The 19,781-nt window shown below is 40.0% G+C and overlaps 1 protein-coding gene across 1 annotated transcript in view; it reads left to right on the plus strand.

The window, feature by feature from the left end:
• The window catches only part of SEMA5A (semaphorin 5A), a 208,813-nt gene that overhangs the window by 114,353 nt on the left and 74,679 nt on the right, over positions 1–19,781 (plus strand). Inside the window, exon 4 of the mRNA XM_081952502.1 lies at positions 1,507–1,552. Within this exon, the coding sequence (XP_081808628.1) occupies positions 1,507–1,552 (46 nt within the window). The remainder of the gene's footprint in view (positions 1–1,506; positions 1,553–19,781) is intronic.

Here is a 19,781-nt window from a genome sequence, read left to right on the forward strand (position 1 = left end):
CTATTTTAATACTGCATGAAGTTTTTGCTCTAGGTTTTTTTTACTAGGTTGGCAATGCCTGGGGCTTTTTGGGAATTTCTCCTCTGTGTTAGAGGCACCAAAATAACCAAGACGATATGTCTCCTGCTGAAGCAGGGGGTTGGACTAGATGACCTTTGAGGTCTCTTCCAGCCCTGGATTGCTGTGCTCTTTTAAAGCATCCTCTGAAGCTGTGTCTAGTGCCAGGTTTGTGGTCCTCCTTTCTTCTCCCTCTCTCTCCCTCCCTCCCTCCCTCTATCTATCCATCCATCCTTATCTCATTCCCTTTCCCTTCCCTTCCCTCTTTCTCCCTTCCCTTCCCTCCCTCCCTCCCTCCCTCCCTCCCTTCCTTCCTTCCTTCCTTCCTTCCTGTGAAGAACCCCAGAAGTCTTTGGTAGGAGGAAGAAAAGCCAGACATTTTGAAACTGAGAACATGCCCATTGATCATCTGGCATTCTTAGAGCTCCACTACTGATTAGCTTAGCCTGAGCCTAAAGATAGCAGTTAGGAGAGGTCTTCAAACTTGGCAACTTTAAGACTTGTGGACTTCAACTCCCAGAATTCTCCAGCCAGCAGAGCTGAATTATGGGAGTTGAAGTCCACAAGTCTTAAAGTTGCCAAGTTTGCAGACCTCTGCTCCCTGCACTTGGTGTTCCCCAAATGGTGAGGATTTCTTTTTTTCTCCTGTTTTTGCTCCCAGGTGGCTGCAGGGAGGTTTGCTAGCCCCCCCCCCACACCCTATTTTGGGCCTATCAGGTCTGTCTGAAGGCTGCTGGAAGCCAAAATGGGGCTCATGGGGATCCTAGAAGGGGCTGGGGAAGGTAAAGTTGTGAGCCCAGTGGAGGGGGGGGGTGCAGCAAGCTCCGGGGAGGAGAGCTAGGGAGACCTACCTTTAGGCAGGAGACAGCTCAGTTTGCATGCAGGGCAGACACCACGTGGTAGCTTAGGCAGGCAAGGCAACTTAGGCAGGGAAGCCGGAGGTGAGGAGTGACTGGGTGGGGCGGGTGGGCAGGGAACTGCTTCAGGGGCGTGGCAGGTCTGGGTCGCTGCCGGTTCCAGTGACCCAGGCCACCAAGCTACTGCCTATTTGGCCGAACCGGTAGGAACCCACCTCTGAAGGGAGGGGAAGGAAGGAATCCAAAGTAGGCTGTGTACTTGAGAAAATACGGGGCCCCTGATGCTTTCATTTCTGGGAATAACAAAACAAGGGTTGGTCCTTTCATAATGCTAAATTAATAAATTCATTATTTTTTTGCTAATGAGCCTCAGTTACGAGGTCACATAGAGGGATGAAACTTGATGGCTCTGTGAGATTGTTAGCAAACAACAAACCAGAGTTCTCTAGAAAACTGGCTTACTTTTTTGTTCCAGTCAAGCTATTCTGTAGAGGGCTTAAGTTTCAGAACCAAGAATATCTTTATTTCTTAGAATTTGAGTTATATTATCTGCATAGTCTGAATAACTGCTATTTCCTCTTTTTCACTCTAGAAATTACTTGTTCAGGCTGCATAGTGAGGATCTTTCTCTAATCCAGGTAAGCTTACATGTATGGTAATTTTAAAAAGTACAATTTTCATATTTTTAACTTCAGCTTTATGTCTAAAGTCACTTAAAATCTCAGCATATGATTTGACTTATGATGTAGATCAGGAATGGGCAACTATAGCTACTTTTAACTACCTATGGACTTGAACTCCCAGAATTCCCGAGCCAGCCGTGGTTCAGTTTGGAAATAAAGAACTTGAAATTCTGTTCCTGTTTCTTCTTAGTTTGATTCCTTTTCATGTAAATCAATTTTTATTTTATGATAGAGAGGCTATTTTGTGATAGAGAGGCTACAGCAACAGTCATATATAGCGTGGAATTGGAATAGCTCAGAAAGCATAAAGGTAGTAAGAACAGATTCAGTTCGCCTTCTAATATCATTCTGTTCTATTTAAAAATGAAAAAAAATGCATCCATTTGAATTGCCTACATTTTTTGGAATCCTGCTCCAGAATTTGAGATTGACAAAGATTTCCTTCCTCATCATCACCACAATTCCAAATGATCCGGAATGGATTGGGCCATTTCTGGAAGCCTTGGTTTGATCCTTGAAGTGCATTGTGTAGCCTTTATACAGCCCCAGTGATAATTTAAATGAAATCGCAGCAAATCTCACCATGTTGGACTAGACAAGAGAAGCAGTGCACCACTTTGTCTGCTCTCCAAGAGTAAAGTGTTAATGCATAATTTCAAGGTCTCTGCTCTCTTTTCTTCTATCTCATTATGTTTACTTTAGATTCAGATGGGCAACCCCTCAAATAGAATAGAGATCGGTATCTTCTTTTCCACATAAACCCAGCAATTTATTCATTCATCCCTCTTTTGAACTGTAGGAGGCACAGTGTTATGTTGAATATAATGCAGTAAGTGGATTGAGAGTGAGTGATCTGTGCTCACTTGCTTTCTCCATAAAAAGCCAAAGTAGTCTATGGGCTTGTCTCAGTTTGCTAGTGGACTGGACTTCAAACAACAGGACAGTTACTCTGGCTAGAACTGAGGTTTCAGTATCTATAATATTGTGATTAAATAATTTTCTGTTAAATTTAGTATTAGAGCTATTTTCCACTGCAGGGCTGAGGGAGTGATATACACGAAAATGACAGAGTCTCAGTTGCACTATTGTGGGCACACTGTTCACTTTTTTTTACACTACAACCTTGTAATGTTCATTTGATAGTTCACTTCATGAATGCCTTGAATGGTTGTGTAGAGTTCTCCTGCAAGAGATGTTACAGAAAAGGTTGGATTTGCCAGTATGGGGAATCAATTTTAACAGAGCCAGGCTACTGCCAGTGTAAGTGTCAAGTGCCAGGGACTCAGGAGATTCAGGCAGTTCAAATGAGTATCAAGATTTATTGCAAGCTCTCTACAAGAATCTGAACTATTAATGGTCAAGGGAAATTAATGGGAATTATGAATAGAAAGGAATTCAAGGTGGGCTGGACTTAGTTCTCTTGTGGGTGTGTAAGGACTCATAACTAATCATGTGTTTGACCCCTCCCTTGGATTCAGCCTGGTCATTTTCCAGAATAAGTTCTACTATGAATTCTCTTGCCATTCCTACTTTTCCTCTTTAAATCTACCTCCAAACGTAGTTATCTTGATTGGCTCATAACTAATCAAAGTATCATATGGTTAGTGCTCAACTCTACACAAACTCCACACAGACTAATGTAATCATGGTAGCAAACTGTAAGTGCTTTATAAGAGTCTGCACTTTGTATTTTCATTGTAGAAATTGGATATAATTTGTACAGACAAAATCTACCTCTGGATTTAATGTGTCATTGAATTATGTTTACTTTCAGTCTTTAAAGATGCCTTTGTATGTACATGCAACACCTGCTCACATATGCACCCAAGGACAAAACCAATGAATAAGCCCCTTCATTATAAAGAAAGTTTTGTCTCTGTGCCTGCTTTTGTTTGCACTGCAAAGTTGGCTGCTGTTGTTATATGATGATTGAGTGGAATTCTGATGTGGCCACATCAATAGAATAAGTTAGTCATTGTTAGCTTAAAACCTATTGATTTTAACTGAACTCAAACATAACATTCTGGGTTGTGGCAAGTATGTCCAAAGCAGCTGCCTGTGCTTTTTATTCCCATGTTGAAAAAAAAGAGGAGGGTGGAGTCTGCCCTTGTGCACAATATTTATGATACAAATGCTTAGGACTACATTTTATAAAATAAACATTTTCAATGCATATTTTTCAGAATTCCTTATGCTCTATAAGTATTTGATGGTATAAATTCAGCTGAAGTTTGGTCTAGTGGTGAAGGTACCAAGGTGGAAACTGAGAGACCGTAACTTCTATTCCTGATTTAGACAGGAAAGTAGGCTAGGTGACTTTGGGCCAAGCACACTCTCCCAGGCCAGCCGGCTTCAGTGGGTTGTTTTTATGGGGAAAATAGGAGGAGGAAGGAGTATTATGTATGTTTGCTGCCTTGGGTTATTTATAAAAAAAATAAAGATGGGAGCAAAAGAAATACATAAATAAAATATTAATGCTAAGTGGCAATGCATATAATTGCATTATAAATATGTACATGTTTATGAAAACTATGATTCAGTCATGACTCCCTGCCACATGGACATTTCCATTAATGAACATTAATGACAAACTCTGATGGACACTGTGGCAAACACCGTTTTCACTTCAAGAACAGAGTGTGTGTGAATATGTGAAAGGTAAGAGGTAATTGGATTATCCCCTAAATCATATTTCATGATTTTTAATCCAGTTAAAAACTGGATGATTTAATTTTTAAGTCAGAATTTGAAATTGGATGTAATATTTATTAAAAATATGATCTTGTGAATTAAGTGGAGTTTAACATTTATTATATGCCTGGAAGAGTCTCTGCACAATTGGTCATGTCAGAATAGTCCATTTTGAAGTTAAGTTGAAATTGCTTCAAACTTGAAACAAGGCGTGTTGAGCTTAAAATATTTTGATGTGATAATACTTTTATATTTTATACATTAACTTTGTTACATGCAAAGGAAGGTGGAGGGGAACCATAATTATTTAAATGCAATTTAATGCTCTCCGGTGTTTATTCCAGATTTTTAAAAATGATTATAATAGTTTGCATATTTGTTGAGGAGGGTTGTGTTTCAGAAGTTGGGAATTTGGTTGTATTTATCCTTATTTTATTTTTGCTCTTGATTATTTAATAGTGTTGGATACAGCACAAGCACATCTATATAACGTTAGATTCTGGACTTTAGAGAAAGATGAATATGAAGTGCACAACTTAAATTTCCTTTCTTCTCTCCCATCATTTCCAGCATATCTGTATTTTGACTGTGTTGCCCCACCCATCAAAAAAAGAATAAAAGACTCTTTACCAGTCCTGATTAATAAATCTAAACACATGAAGGTTTCACAATCTAAACTTTATTAATATAATTTTCATCTGCTGCTACCCGTATTTCTTTCTCCCTTCCTCTTTCCCCGAGATCATGCCATTTCTTTCTGGAATAAGCAAAATACACAAAAAGAGTCAGAAATAATAATGGAAATAAATTAAGTTAAATAAATGAGTTAAAAAAACAAGAAAACTTAAATATAGATTATGCCAGCATCAGTCACAATACCTTTCTATACCTTCCTATAATTGTAACCCAGTCTTGCTTCCACTAGGTTAATTCACTGCTTCATGTGTTGCTGTTCGTTCTTTAAACTTTTCATTTCTCTCTCGTTCAGGATCTCACCACCTCCACTCAATTGTATCTTTCGCAACCTTCTGCTTCCTTTGAAGCCATTCAATCTTCTTTCATATATTTATTTTGTAATTAAATCCTTGTTCATTCTCTCTGTGTGACAAACCACTTCAACATAGCTATTAATACATGCCACTTGTATTTGCTATCTGTCTTCTTCTTTTATGTACTTTTTATGTAACCAATTCCCACTTCTGCACATTCAAGTTTTGCTTTTCTCCTGATAGGATGTGTACCCAATTCTCACTCCCGTAAAGCAGAATGGGCAAAAACATTGGCATTTTAACTTATTTTATAGATTTCTGGCAATACATTGTAGGCTATCCACTAACTCTCTAGCAGAATTTCCTGTTAAAATCTAAAAAAAATATTTACTATTCTGTTCACTCTGTTGAATCCTGTTTCTTTTTTACTCTTTTTCCTATTTCCAGAAGACTTTAATTTCCATCAAAATCACTCTGCATTTTCTTTGCCTCTTTTTAAATTTACTTTTTCTTGCTCCCCTTAATTATATTCTTTCCACTATCTTTTTCTCTGTTTTCCCCATAATAATTTTTGCAGTTGTCACCCGCTAATGTGTCTTTTTCTCATCCACAGTCACTTTTCTACTGAAGATTTTTTTTCATTCTTTCCATTAGCACATTTCACACACTTCTGTGACATTGTGTAACTTAATTCATTTTGCTTCTTCATCCTTTTTTAATAAGGAAAAAAATATGATTCATAGATTAAAAAAAGGTAGACTTACTTTCTACTCATTCTGTTGGGAGGTAGTTCTATCTTCAAATATATTTTTCACAAAAAAGCTCATACCTTTTTTGGTTGTCATTCTACCTTTTTTATTATTACTTCTTTTCCTTTTCTTTCATATCTATTTTTCAAAAAAATATTCTCTTAGAACCCTGAAATAATAGTCTCACATTCAGAATCTCTTATAATCCTTGTATCCTTCACTAATTTTCTGATCACTCATGCTTTTTCATTCATTATTTGGTTGTGTGTATATGTGAATAGATTTATGCTTTAATGACATGCTTGAAACATACTTTTTCTAAGTGGATGGTTACTGAACAGTTACCATTAGTGTTCATTTTTACTCCTCTAAAAGGCCCAATTGATTTTTTTGTGTTCTGATTTTGTTCCACTTATCAGTCCATATCACATAGCAGATTAATGTTTGCCTAGATTCCATTCATTCAGAATATTATTGTTTTTCCTCAGCCCATCCCTGGTCCTTCCAGTGCTACTGTTCTTTGAAGCATAACATACAGTTAACACCCGCATCAATCTAAATAACATTAATTCATATTTTTTAACATACATTTTATCTGTTTCACTCATCATTAAACTGATACATTTCCTTCCATTGCATTCAAGCTTACATTAGAAAATCATATCACTTTCATTCAGATATATTATAGCCTTTAATTTTTTAAGGTTTTTTATTTTTTATTTTATGCACCATACTTATTTTTCTCTTTTCTTGCATTGTTTTTAATTATATGTTTTTGCATTTTATTTCTTTCTCATTCTAAATCATAATCTCTTTTTTTATATGCCATGACTTACACCTGATGCATACATAGATATTTACTTTCATCGATTGTATGGCTTTGGTCAATTGAGGCTTCCATATTAAATTTTTCAGTAGAGCTACAAAACGTGTAGTTAAGCTAAGTTACCAATCTTGATCATACCCATGCAGGACTAATACCAAAGATGGTGTAGCTCAGTTCTGGCATATTTTGGCTAATGTACAACAAGTGCACAAAAGCCCAATTTTATTCAAAGTGTAAATGAGAAGGGAAATATAACCAGAATGGAAGGAAAACTTCACAGAGAAAATATAACACAAGTATATATTATCTAGATTTTGTTTGATTTTACTGAGTGACTAACAATGGAGACCAAATTGCTTAAACACTTAAAAATGGGATTGTAACTGGAATAATGTAACTGTAAAGATTATAATTGTGTTGACTTTGCTCCATAATTTTGTGACATGGAATATTATATTTGTGACATGGAATAGACCCATAGTGCCACAGTGGTTAGAGTGTAGTACTGCTGGCTACTTCTGCTGACTGCTGGTTGCCTGTAATTTGTTAGTTTGAATCTCACCAGGCTCAAGGTTGATCCATTCTTCCATCCTTCCAAGGTGGGTAAAAAGAGGACTCAAATTGTTGGGGTCATATGCTGACGCTGTAAACTACTTAGAGAGGGCTATAAAGCACTATGAAGCGGTATATACCCTGTTTCCCTGAAAATAAGACCTCCCTGGATAATAAGCCCAATCGGGCTTTTGAGTGCATGTGCTAAAATAAGTCCTCCCCCGAAAATAAGCTCTCCCCAAAATATTGCAACACAGCAGCAGCCATGAGGGGACCACGCTCGCCTCTTCCTGGGCCTCAAAAATAATAAGACCTTCCCGAAAATAAGGGCTTGGTCTTATTTTGGGGGTCAAAAGAAAATAAGATCCTGCCTTATTTTCAGGGAAACATGATAAGTCTAAGTATTATTGCTATTACATACAGAAAAGGCAGATATGCTTGACTTGAATTGGCAACCTTATCATTTTCTTAGCAGCAGTGTAGTACTATTCTTCCGTTACTTTCTTTTTTATTGTTTTTCATCATCTCCCTTTTAAGGTAGAGCAATTGCATTCTTGGTGGTCTCCTATTCAAGCAGTCCTGATACCACTTTGCTTCTAGGCCAAGACAAGGTTGAACTGATGCTTTCATTTGCTGCGGTTTCCTTGTTACGACATAATGTTTTCTGTGATTTTTTTTTTTTGCAGCTATTGTCACAGTTTCTTCTCTTAATGAGACTGTGGTACAAAGTAACCCAGATGCTTGAACATTTCATTTCATTTGCCAATAGCTGTGCAGTGTTGCCTCATTTTGATTACAGAATTTGCCTGACAGAAGATTACAACATGTGCCACTAGTTCAGTGGTAGTGCTTGAGAATCCTGCCAAGCACTGCTAAAGGGTACAGCTGGAATTAAATGCCAAATATGTTGAAGCACATTTTAACACAGCTTGAAGTGTTTTTTCATAGCTGCTTTCCAATTGCATATTGAATAATGTCCAGTCCATCTCTGAGACACTCATAACTGAAACATGCTAGCACCATAACTAAAAAAAACCCTGAATAACCTTAAAGTGGAGATTGTTCACAGGCCTTTGAAAGAATACTAAGCCATGTGGTATTGTGATAGGCTATTTAATGAGTATATGCAACAGCATTGAAGAAGACAGATCCCATGTTAAGGATTATGATTGCAGTATTGAAAATAAGGTGGATGTTATTCAAATACCTAAATACAATTCTTTATTTGCATCTCTGTTTGCAATAAAATCATACTGACAATGATAACGAGCAAAGAAAAAGGCAATCGATATACTCAAGGGTTAGGGTTTTTTAATTACATAAAAAGGTTAAAATATCTCAACTTTTTAAATATGGAAAAATTAAAACAAAATAGATAATTGCAGGTGTTTATAAAATGAGTTATAAAATCTAATGTATTTCATTAGATTATAAGACTGAAATAAATGAAGGCTTTAAGTATTTGGGCATCAGCTCCCCCGGGGAAACCTGGGATACACTGAATTTTATACTATACTCCACCTAGTATGGAGAATTAAATGTATTGCCAAAAGGTATGATAACGACGTACACCTTGGTTCTCTCTTCAATGGAATTAAATGCATTCTTGGAGGAGTCCCGATTTTCCTTGAGCGTATAATCTTGTTTGCTATGCTTACTGGTATCTTAGAGCATCTAGCAAATCAATGTGGGAAACAGGATGCTGGGTTTGATAGACCAGCAGGTCTCATTAGCTAGGATTCAGGGATCATAAATCTCTTCCTGCTTCAGCCTAGCACAAAGGCAGCCATTCTTCTTTCGAGTTGTTCATACATTAAACAGTAACACTGGGGAGGAAATACATTGTCCCAGGGAAGAAATCAGAGCCTGCCTTTCCATTTTTTTCAAGATCTCCAGCATATAGGGGGAGGAGGGCAGAGTGTCAACCTCTCATTTTCTACCGAGGTCTAACATTGCAAAGAGTCACAAGACAAAATATAAAGGGGGAGGGGGGGAAGGACTGCTACTCCAAGCATTTTGGGAAATTTCAGTTTCACTCTCTTCCCATGATTCCTTGAAGGTACTGAAAAGCTGTGGAAGATATTCTCACATCTTCCAACTATAAAATCTACACAAACTGAAAAAGAAATAATGACTTTGCCTATGCTGGGGTGATGGGGAAGAGTTCAATCCAGAAATCATATCTGGCCAGCTGAAATATGTGATCCCTGTCTGCACAGTGTAGTTCCATCCAGGCAGTGCGTTTAACAATTACATTATTGAATTTGTACATGATTGTCTGTCATTTTGATTGGCAGTATGTGTGGGTTGCAAGAAAAAGACCTATTCATTACAGCTTTCAGCAGGAAAAGTTTCCAGACTCTGCTCTCAGTTGTTCTGTGATTGAGCCAGAGTCCAAGCAACCAGAACTCGAAATATTAGAGTCTAGTGGAAGAAATCAGTCAGGGAGCTGGTGGTCTACAGGGAAACCTTTGCAGACTCTTTCGGGGGGGGGGCTTCACCTCCATTCTGATTATACTGGACTACCCAAAGTGCAGTCCCAGAGTTTCCAGAAGCTGGGTGACATATAATGTACAGTAAATATTATGTACTTACTTATTTCTTGGAATACTTGGAAGTTAATGCTTGGAATTACTCAAATTCCCTCTTTTAGAGAAACCCTTATCAACCTAAACATCCCAGATTTCCTTGACGATACACGCATTAGAGTAAGCCAGAAATGTTTGTAAAGCCATATGCCATCATGTGTGATAATCTTCTACTGTAAGTGTATCAGATGGTAAAAAATGCAAGTTTAGTGGTAGATGCCTGAATTGGTGGCTGACGTGAAAGTTTTAAAATTTATTTTATTTGTAATTTTTACACCAATTTATTTAACCGCTCATCTCACAAATGAGTGTCTCTGGGCAATAGACAATATACCTGAAAAATTTAATAAATACATTAAAAATTATAAACACCAAACTACAACAAAGAATAATAGATGAGGTTCTGTTAGAAATAATAGAGCGACCTCACTACTTCAACCATCCCTGCTGGCAAAACCAAGTCTTGAGGGAACTCTGGAAGTTCTTGTCAGATAGGTTCCTGTCAGGAAAGCTGAGTGATTATATCCCTTGAGTCACCATGAGTTGAGTTTGCTTCAAGGGCACAATTTCCTTTTTTCATATAAGGAAATTGTTTCATGAAGAAACTGCAGGATTGGATATTCCAGTCTTAAGAACTAAATAGCAAGATTATCAAAACAAGGTTACTCTACACAAAGTCAGTCAGATCATTAATCCATAAGCTCAGAGCTATCATTACGAGGTCTTGAAGCTCCTGGAGAGCTAGGAATTATTTTCAGCCCTAGCAGAACATACTTTTGTATGGAGAATGTATGCTTTGCTACTTAAAAGTTTCTTTATGAGTGTGGTGGGGGGAGGACTTTCAAAGTTTCTGTGATTGTTCTTCCTTCCTCATTGGTTTTAGTTTGACCGTCTAGATCAGGTGTGTCCACTCTTGGCAACTTTAAGACCTGTGGACTTCAACTCCCAAAATTCCCCAGCCAGCCATGTTAATGTTGGCAAGGTTGGACATCCCTGCTCTAGAAATTGATTTTCTCATTTTTATTTTCCGCACTAGCTCATAAGTTTACTTATGCAATTCACACTTTATTTTGATTCCAAGATCTTTGATGGATGTGGCGGTAGTCACTCATTTAAAAACAAAACTTTGATAGGTAAATGAAAACTTCATGATTAGAAAGGAGCCTATTCCTGATGCAACAGGATGAATAGGGAATGTTAATCCTTGTATTCTGTGTTTTCCCCAGCTGGCCTTTTTTTACCAGATTATGGTTTAGAGTTGTTTCCAGATGAGAAACAATTATGTATCCAGTTTCCCCAAAAATAAGACCTCCTGTCAGCCTCTGCTTCGCTTGCTTGCTATCAGCTGCCATAGAAATGGGGAGGGTGGGGGCATGGTATTTGGGAAGGCAATTATATGGTACCGGAGAAGTATGTAGAAGGGAGATTTGTTCTCACCATCTTCTGCGCGTGCTGATGGCCGATGTTTGGTCTTGGTCAAGGCCAACTGTCTCACATACCAACCTGATGAGGCCTTTTGAAAATACACTCCACATGATACCTTAGGGCAGTGGTTCTCAACATGTGGGTCGCGACCCCTTTGGGGGTTGAACGACTCTTTCACAGGGGTCACCTAAGACCTCTAGGGCCTAGAGTCAATAACCGGATAGGGGAATTAATTCGCCTAATGTTAGCCAATGGGAGCATTCGCCAACCTCGGTGTGGAAAGAGAGGCATTTTGTAGCGACAGCCTCCGCACTGTAAACAGCTGGTTTCCGGTGCTTTCTTGGAAGTGTGATCTTAAGGCGCTCCTTTATCCTGCCAAGATGCTGCCTGCTCCGGGATTAGTTGGTCACTTGTTGCCTGCCCGGCTCTGCAGTGGCGGCCCTTGGGTGTAGTAGACATATAGCAGTGGGGGGCGCGAAGAAGTAGGTCTGCTTTGCCCGGTTGGAAGAAGAGGGAGCGCGAGAAGAAGCGGGAGCCCTTGGAGATGCCGCTGGGGAGTCACCGCCTGGAAGCTTGGTGCCACTCGCCCTTCAGCTGGTCATAAAGGTGGGTGATAGCAGCGGGTAAAGAAGCTGGGCAGGTGGCGCCCTTGGTGGGAAAGCTGGTGCATTTCAGCTGCTCTTTGCAGCGCTTTCCTGGGCCTGGTAAGGAGGCAGGAAAGCCAGGCGGACAAACGAGCTGGGCATCAGGTTGAGTGATAGCCAGCTTCGTTTTCTGACGACCCCGTGGGTGCCTTGCCCTTATGGCCCAGCCTGCAGCTTCCTGGGAGCAGCAAAGGAAGTCCAGGGTTGGGCGCTGCCCTCTGGCGGCCTTGAAAGAGTGACAGTCGGCGGACCCAATTGAGCTGCCCCGCTGGTGAGAGATCCGGCGGAGATCTCTCTGCCTTCCATAAGAAGCAAACGTTACCCTGCTGCTTCGCCTCTTGAGCCCAACATTTATGTTGCTAAATGAGAAGTTTGTTGTGGGTTTTGCCCCGTTTTACCATTTTTCTTGCCACATCTGTCAAGTGAATCACTGCAAGTTAAGTTAGTAACATTGTTGTTAAGTGAATCAGGCTTAACAATTCATAACAGTAGCAAAATTACAGCTATGAAGTAGCAACGGAAATAATTTTATGATTGGGGGTCACCACAACATGAGGAACTGTATTAAAGGGTCACAGCATTGGGAAGGTTGAGAACCACTGCCTTACGGAATTGCAGATTGGACACTGGGCTGGGGTAATTGGAGGGAGGGGGTTGGGTAATCATTTGATATGTACTTGTTTGTGCCTTTTTGGCTCAGAACTTGCTTCTCTTTTCGCTGCTTTCAATTCATATCTAGTAAAAGTACTTTATCTCTATTTAAATGGAGTTGAGGTTTTTCTTTCTTTGATACTGAAGGAGGCATGCCTGACACCTCCCCAGATAACAAGCCCAATTGGGCTTTTGAGTGCATGCACTGAAATAAGCCCTCCCCCAAAAATAAGCCCTCCTCAAAAATATTGCAACACAGCAGCAGCCATGAGGTGACCATGCTCACCACTACCTGCATCTCAAAAATAACAAGACCTCCCCAAAAATAAGGCCAAGCACTTATTTTGGGGGTCAAAAGGAAGTAAGACCCTGTCTTATTTTCTGGGAAACACAGTAATTTCTCTATATAAACGTAACATTTTAAGCAAGAACTAGGGAATATAATATTTTTATTACTTCTAACTTCCCTTGTATCTTTACTGCTCTTACCTTTTTTTCCTGAACTTCAAGAGTATATTAAAAGAGGGGGGAAAGGAAACAGGGAAATTGCAGAATGCTTATTGATTTTCTATACAATACAATACAATAGTAGAGTTGGAAGGGACCTTGGAGGTCTTCTAGTCCAACCCCCTGCCTAGGCAGGAAACCCTATACCATTTCAGGCAAATGGCTATCCAACATCTTCTTAAAGACTTCCAGTGTTGGGGCATTCACAACTTCTGGAGGCAAGCTGTTCCACTGATTAATTGTTCTAACTGTCAGGAAATTTCTCCTCAGTTCTAAGTTGCTTCTCTCCTTGATTAGTTTCCACCCATTGCTTCTTGTTCTACCCTCAGGTGCCTTGGAAAATAGTTTGACTCTCTCTTCTTTGTGGCAACCCCTGAGATATTGGAACACTGCTATCATGTCTCCCCTAGTTCTTCTTTCTCTTAAGCTAAACATATCCAGTTCCTGCAACCGTTCTTCATATGTTTTAGTCTCCAGTCCCCTAATCATCTTTGTTGCTCTTCTCTGCACTCTTTCTAGAGTCTCCACATCTTTTTTACATCGTGGCGACCAGAACTGAATGCAGTATTCCAAGTGTGGCCTCACCAAGGCATTATAAAGCGGCATCAATACTTCACGTGATCTTGATTCTATCCCTCTGTTGATGCAGCCTAGGACTGCGTTGGCTTTTTTGGCAGCTGCTGCACACTGCTGGCTCATATTTAAATGGTTGTCCACTAGGACTCCAAGATCCCTTTCACAGTTACTACTACTGAGCAAGGTACCACCTATACTGTACCTGTGCATTCCATTTTTGTTGCCTAAATGTAGAACCTTACTCTTTTCACCATTGAATTTCATTTTATTAGATAGTGCCCAATGTTCAAGTTTGTCAAGATCCTTCTGTATCTTAAGCCTATCTTCTGGAGTGTTGGCTATTCCTGCCAGCTTGGTGTCATCTGCAAATTTGATGAGTTCCCCATTTATTCCCTCATCCAAATCATTGATGAAGATGTTGAAGAGTACTGGGCCTAAAATAGAGCCTTGGGGTACATCTATCTAGAAGTAACACCCATTTGACTTCATATTCATATGTATTTTATGCTAGTCTATATCTTCATCCAACAAGAAGAACAACCAATATAGCATTACTTTGCTATCTGTTGATATGTAGGTCTGATCAAAGTATTTCCTACAATCAAAAAGATTCTAGTAGAGTTCCAGGGAGCATAATGATCCCACAGGAAGCATCTCACTAGTATCTTCCAATTCTGAGTTTTTTCTTGTTCTGTCTTTGCCACCATTCTTTGGTTCATAATGATGAGTAAGTAGATTGTAGTAGTATCAGAGAATATGAGCAAAACCCACTGTCATAATTTTGACAGTTTACTGTTAGTAGTAGCAGTTAAGTGTGTGTGTGGGGGGGGGAGGTGATTTGCTGGAAATAACAGAATAACAGAAGGGACCTTGGAGGTCTTCTAGTCCAACCCCCTGCACAAGCAAGAGACTCTATACCATTCTGAAACAAATCTCTTCTTAAAAGCCTGCATTGATGGAGCACTGTCTCCCCCAATGGTGCCAGTACAATTTATTGCTAATTGTTGATGATCATTTCTTTAATGCATTTTACCTTAAAATCCTGTTTGAATACATGGCATTTGATGAGAATGCAAACAGCTAACAATAGTAAAAAGGCAATGACATGAAATTTGAAATTATATAGCTAGTTTTCTGGCACCATATAATTAAACCACCTTTGGAAATGCTATGTTTTGCCAGTATCTAATTACCAGAGCCATCTGTCGCCTAAAGCACGCTCTGCCATCTGTCTGGAATTTTGTTTCATTACTGTTTGTTTTCAGTTTTTAATTTAAAGAAATTGGTATCTATATATGTTTGTATGGATTTTTATGAAAGTGGATGTTATGTCAGTATGTCTTTTAATACACCATGCAAACATACATCAGTGCTTCCTCCCTCCCTCTTCCCTTCCCTCTCCCCAAATTTAACAACTAGACTAGGTATTAGCCAGGTTTTATACTTCATTATTTGTTTACAAAGTTAAGTTTTGGGGCACTGGAACTATTAACTGAATGAGGAGATACATTAACTAGAAAAATAGTCTCTGAGGCTATTAAATTTCCAGACCTAACCAAGTGAAATTGTAAAAAAAATAGACATAGACAATTTAGGCTGTCAGCTTTTTTGCCCATCTTAGTACCTGGACCTTTAAACAATGGATTGTTCTGAGATAATTAAGACATGAAAGTGTTATTATTTTTGTTGCCTGGAGATCTGCGTTGTCTCAGTTGCTTGCCACTGTTGCTGTTGGAACAGTGATGAAGGCTTAGCTTCAAAGGTCAGCTGAGGACTAGTTAATTGTCATTCAGTGGTTTCTCAGAATCAGAACTATATCCTGGGCCCAGTTCAAGTACCCATGTATATAAAAACCATTTCCTCCACCTTTGGTCTTTATATTGTGATGAAATGGATATGAATTTCAACAATAGAATCCTTTTCTCATTTACATATAGCATTCATAGTAGTGCCTGTTTTTGGCATGATAACTGTAAAGTCCGACTTGCGACCGGCCGGAAAGTCCTTGACTTATGACCAGGCGGCTGGCAACAAATGGACAGCCATGATTGCTATGGAGACGAGTGTGGTGCTGAATTACTTGTTCTTTTGTTAGCTTGCTGTTTAAAATAAAAGTTACCTGTTTCACGGTTACCTCACGGAGTCCTCACTTCTGTTAACCAGTTCACAACACTGGCGACTAGGATGGGATGCTGAGGAAACAAACCTGAAGTAGATAGTAAGGAAAGAAAAAAAATTCTTTCTTTCTTTCCCTCACTCTGCTTCCTCACTCAGCTGTCAACTTTCTCTCAGACTGCTGAACTTGGACAATGGCGGCTATTCCTCAGTTTGCTCCTTTCAATCCAACAACTGAGGCTTGGGAAGGCTTTTTAGAATGTTTTGAATGCTTCCTCTTTGCCAATGAATTCAAGGAGTTGTCCTCTGACAGGCGAATGGGTTTTTTCCTCAGCGCATGTATCCCAGAGATGTTCACCATGGCTCGGGTGCTAGCAGCCCCCTTGCCAGTGCACACACTCTCATGGGACACCCTTCTGCTGAAGCTGAGGAACCATTACTCCTCAGTGCCTTCCTGTTACGCCAGACGCCACGGGTTCTGACAATGCCTACAAAAGGAGGGAGAATCCGTAAGCCAGTACATGGCTTCTTTGAGCACTGCTGCAATCCATTACGAATTCCATGATCTAGATGACTCCCTCCTCGAGCAATTTATCTGCAGCATTAGAGACATTCGCCTCCAACGGTGGCTACTGGCACGCTCAGAGCTCAGCATGGCCTCTGCACTAGATGAAGCCAGGGCATCTGAGATGTTAGACAAATATACATCTGAAATCCAAAAGTACCAGTAGTTCGCAATGCCCGCAGCTAGACCTTCAACCTTCCAAGTTGAAACCCAAGACCTGCCTGAAGCAGCTGAGGACATTGACAAGATGAGGTGAGCCACCTCAGAACAACACCGGTGAGCTGCCCAAAACCTCCCACCAAGTTTCCTCAGACTGCCTGCTTGGACTGCGGGGGCTCCCATCCCTGGTCTACTTGTCCTTTTAAAATGGCAACCTGCCGCCACTGTGGCAAGAAGGGACATTTAGCCCATGTTTGCTGGGCTAATTTGCCTTCCACCAGCCCTGGCACACCACCACCGTTCCAGCCCGGTCGTTTCAACCGCTGAGTGAACCAACAATCCAATGACTGTTTTATTATCTGCCGTGACCTGCAACTTCCTACAGCCTCCGTCAGCAGCGCATCACTCCCTTCTTCAGCTAAGCAGAAGCTGCACCTGTCTCTATGCCTTGAGGGGACTCCATGCCGAATGGAGATAGACACTGGGTCCTCCAGATTGATCATGGCATGTAGCACCCTCCGACTCCTCGTCCTGGGCATCTCCAGAAGCCGCCTGCAAGAAGCAAGCACCAGCCTCTGAGACTACTAGGAGCACTCCATCTCTGTCTTAGGCAGTGTTTCCTACCTCGGTGAATATGCTGATTTCCGAGGCTACCTCCCCCTAGTCATTGTAGCCAACTCCCTGCCTATCCTGCTAGGCCTAGATTGGTTCTCTGCCCTGGGACTGACCGTCTCAGACATCCATGCCACCTCTTCCATTGACCCTATCTACAATGACATCACCAGGGAATTCGTCGATGTTTTCGACAGATCCCTGAGTAAATATAAGGGATCACCTATTTCCCTCAATTTGGGCCCCCAAATCACCCCTTCTGTCTAAAGGCCCGCCACGTCCCTCTTGAATTTTGACCCAAGGTCGACGCAGAGCTGGACAAGCTAATCACACAGGGAGTCCTTGAACCCGTCAACTTTACCTTCCTCTTCAGCCGCCGCCCCTGGACTGAGACACTTGGGGTGGAGCTGGCATCACCCCGCCTATCTCACCGACTATGCCTGCGCCGTCTGAGAGGAGAGGGGTGTAAAGTCGTCGACTTGCGACCGGTTGGAAAGTCCTTGACTTACGACCGCCTGCAAGTCCTCGACTTATGACCAGGGGGCCAGCAACAAATGGACAGCCATGATTGGCTATGGCAATCAACAATAACCTAACATGACAAGTTACTCTATATAAGTAGGTGAAAGAATTAGGGCTCTTTGTGGCTCATGAAACATTTATCCATTTCATGGGTCTTTCTCACCACCACCAGTTTCTTTTCTAGCCTTTACAGTTTTTCCTTTCCTTCCAATTTATCTGGCTATTTTACACAGCTTTTCATCCTCATCATGTGTCCATTTTAGTTTGCATCATTTTGGAGACTTTAAGGGGGCCTTTGATTCTTTGGGCAACACAAATTTCTAAAGTGGATAGGAAAAATGTAATGTTTAACCTGGACTGTAAGATACCTAGATTTTTTGAGTTTACTTTATTCTAAAGCCTACTTTAGAATACTTATACCAACCACCTAGCACTATTCTATTCTTGCTGATAAGACTTTTTAACATGATGCTTAGCATCAAAGGAACAATCCATCCAATGAGAATCACTCTCTGTTTTTAACAGTTCATGCTCCTTTAAAGCATGATCTGTAATTGGATTGGAAAATCAGGGCTGGATCTTTCTGAAATGAAGAAATTATTCTACTATTTTCCACAACAAATAGCAGATGTTTATGATGAAGAAAGTCAAAAGGGCAAACCCTTTCCTTCCTAAAGTAGAAATTGAAAATATACTAAAGAGAATATACGTGTTTGTGCTGTCACCCACTCCCCATTAATATTAGCTCTCAACCTATTGAAAAATATCATTTAATTTTAATTTCCAATAAATTAAATTTCACTTCCAACTAAGGAAGGTCATACAAGCGACCTGCATGAAATCATCTACCAGGCTTTTGCTCATTTTTTGGCAGGGCTGGGGGAAGTTACAGTTAAGAGGTTTTCAATTAAAATGCTGTATCTCTGGTTTCAAAGCAGCCCGTAAGGTTTTGCTGATGTCATGTCAAAGCAATTGCTTCGCGCTCCTAAGAGCTTACACTAGAATCAGGTGAAAACTTCCAAAGATTTTATAGATTACCAGATCATGGTTAGAAAGCAAATGTAAAGGATGCATCCGTCTCCTTTTGCTCCTGTCTGTTTAAGCTGACAGGAGAGATTGTGGACCATGTCTCCATGGAAACTGGTTCCTCAGCAGGCAAAGAGCTGAAGACTGCAATTCTCACTTAAATCCTTCATTTGTCAAGGGAAGAATCTTTTGAAGTAGCGTGGTATGTCAGCCCCACATGGGGATATGAAATTCTCAAATGTCTTTGACAGCTAACATCTTATTAATATATTGCACAATATATGTCGGTGATGTTCTACTGATGTCAGAAACATGCTAATCTTAAATTGATTATTTTAATTAGTTATAACTTTAACAGAGTGTGATGTTTCATGAAGGAAAATGATTCTCTGTTACAAAATGAGGTTCACTTAGATTTTGATGCAGCAGTTTCAAAGAAAGGGATGTGAATGTTAAAGGAAAAATCTAATCCGATGTTCTTATCGCATCAGTTCTGCAGAAATTGGATAGTAAAGGTTTTCATGGCATAGGGACGAAAGCTTTATCCCCTGCTGATGTCTGCACATTAGAAAGTTGATCCTGTTCTATTTACTGAAACTTTTCAGTTCATTTTATAACACCTCAGTGGGTATCCATCTCTCTCAGACACCCACATACAGTACAAATTAGATTAAAGACCTAAGACTTCAGCTGTAGGCATGGTAGTTTATGAGTCAGTGTTAAGACTTGTCTTTTATTACAGCAGAAGACAAAGGAAGACATACAATACACATTGAAAATGAAAAATAAAATGCAGTTGACAGAACTAGCAGTAAAAATAGGGTTTTTTCCCCTTATAAATAACTACATGGATTATGTAGGGGTTGATTAAATGGCTGTTTCTTTCTTTACTTCTTGCATTTAAATCAATAGACAATTGATTTGGCCTTCTAGCCTTCTAGCAGTTCTAGACAACTGGACTCATGATGAAAGATCTTGGAAGCTACG

Source organism: Natrix helvetica (assembly GCF_964273705.1).
Source record: "Natrix helvetica genome assembly, chromosome: 4".
NCBI lineage: Eukaryota > Metazoa > Chordata > Lepidosauria > Squamata > Natricidae > Natrix > Natrix helvetica.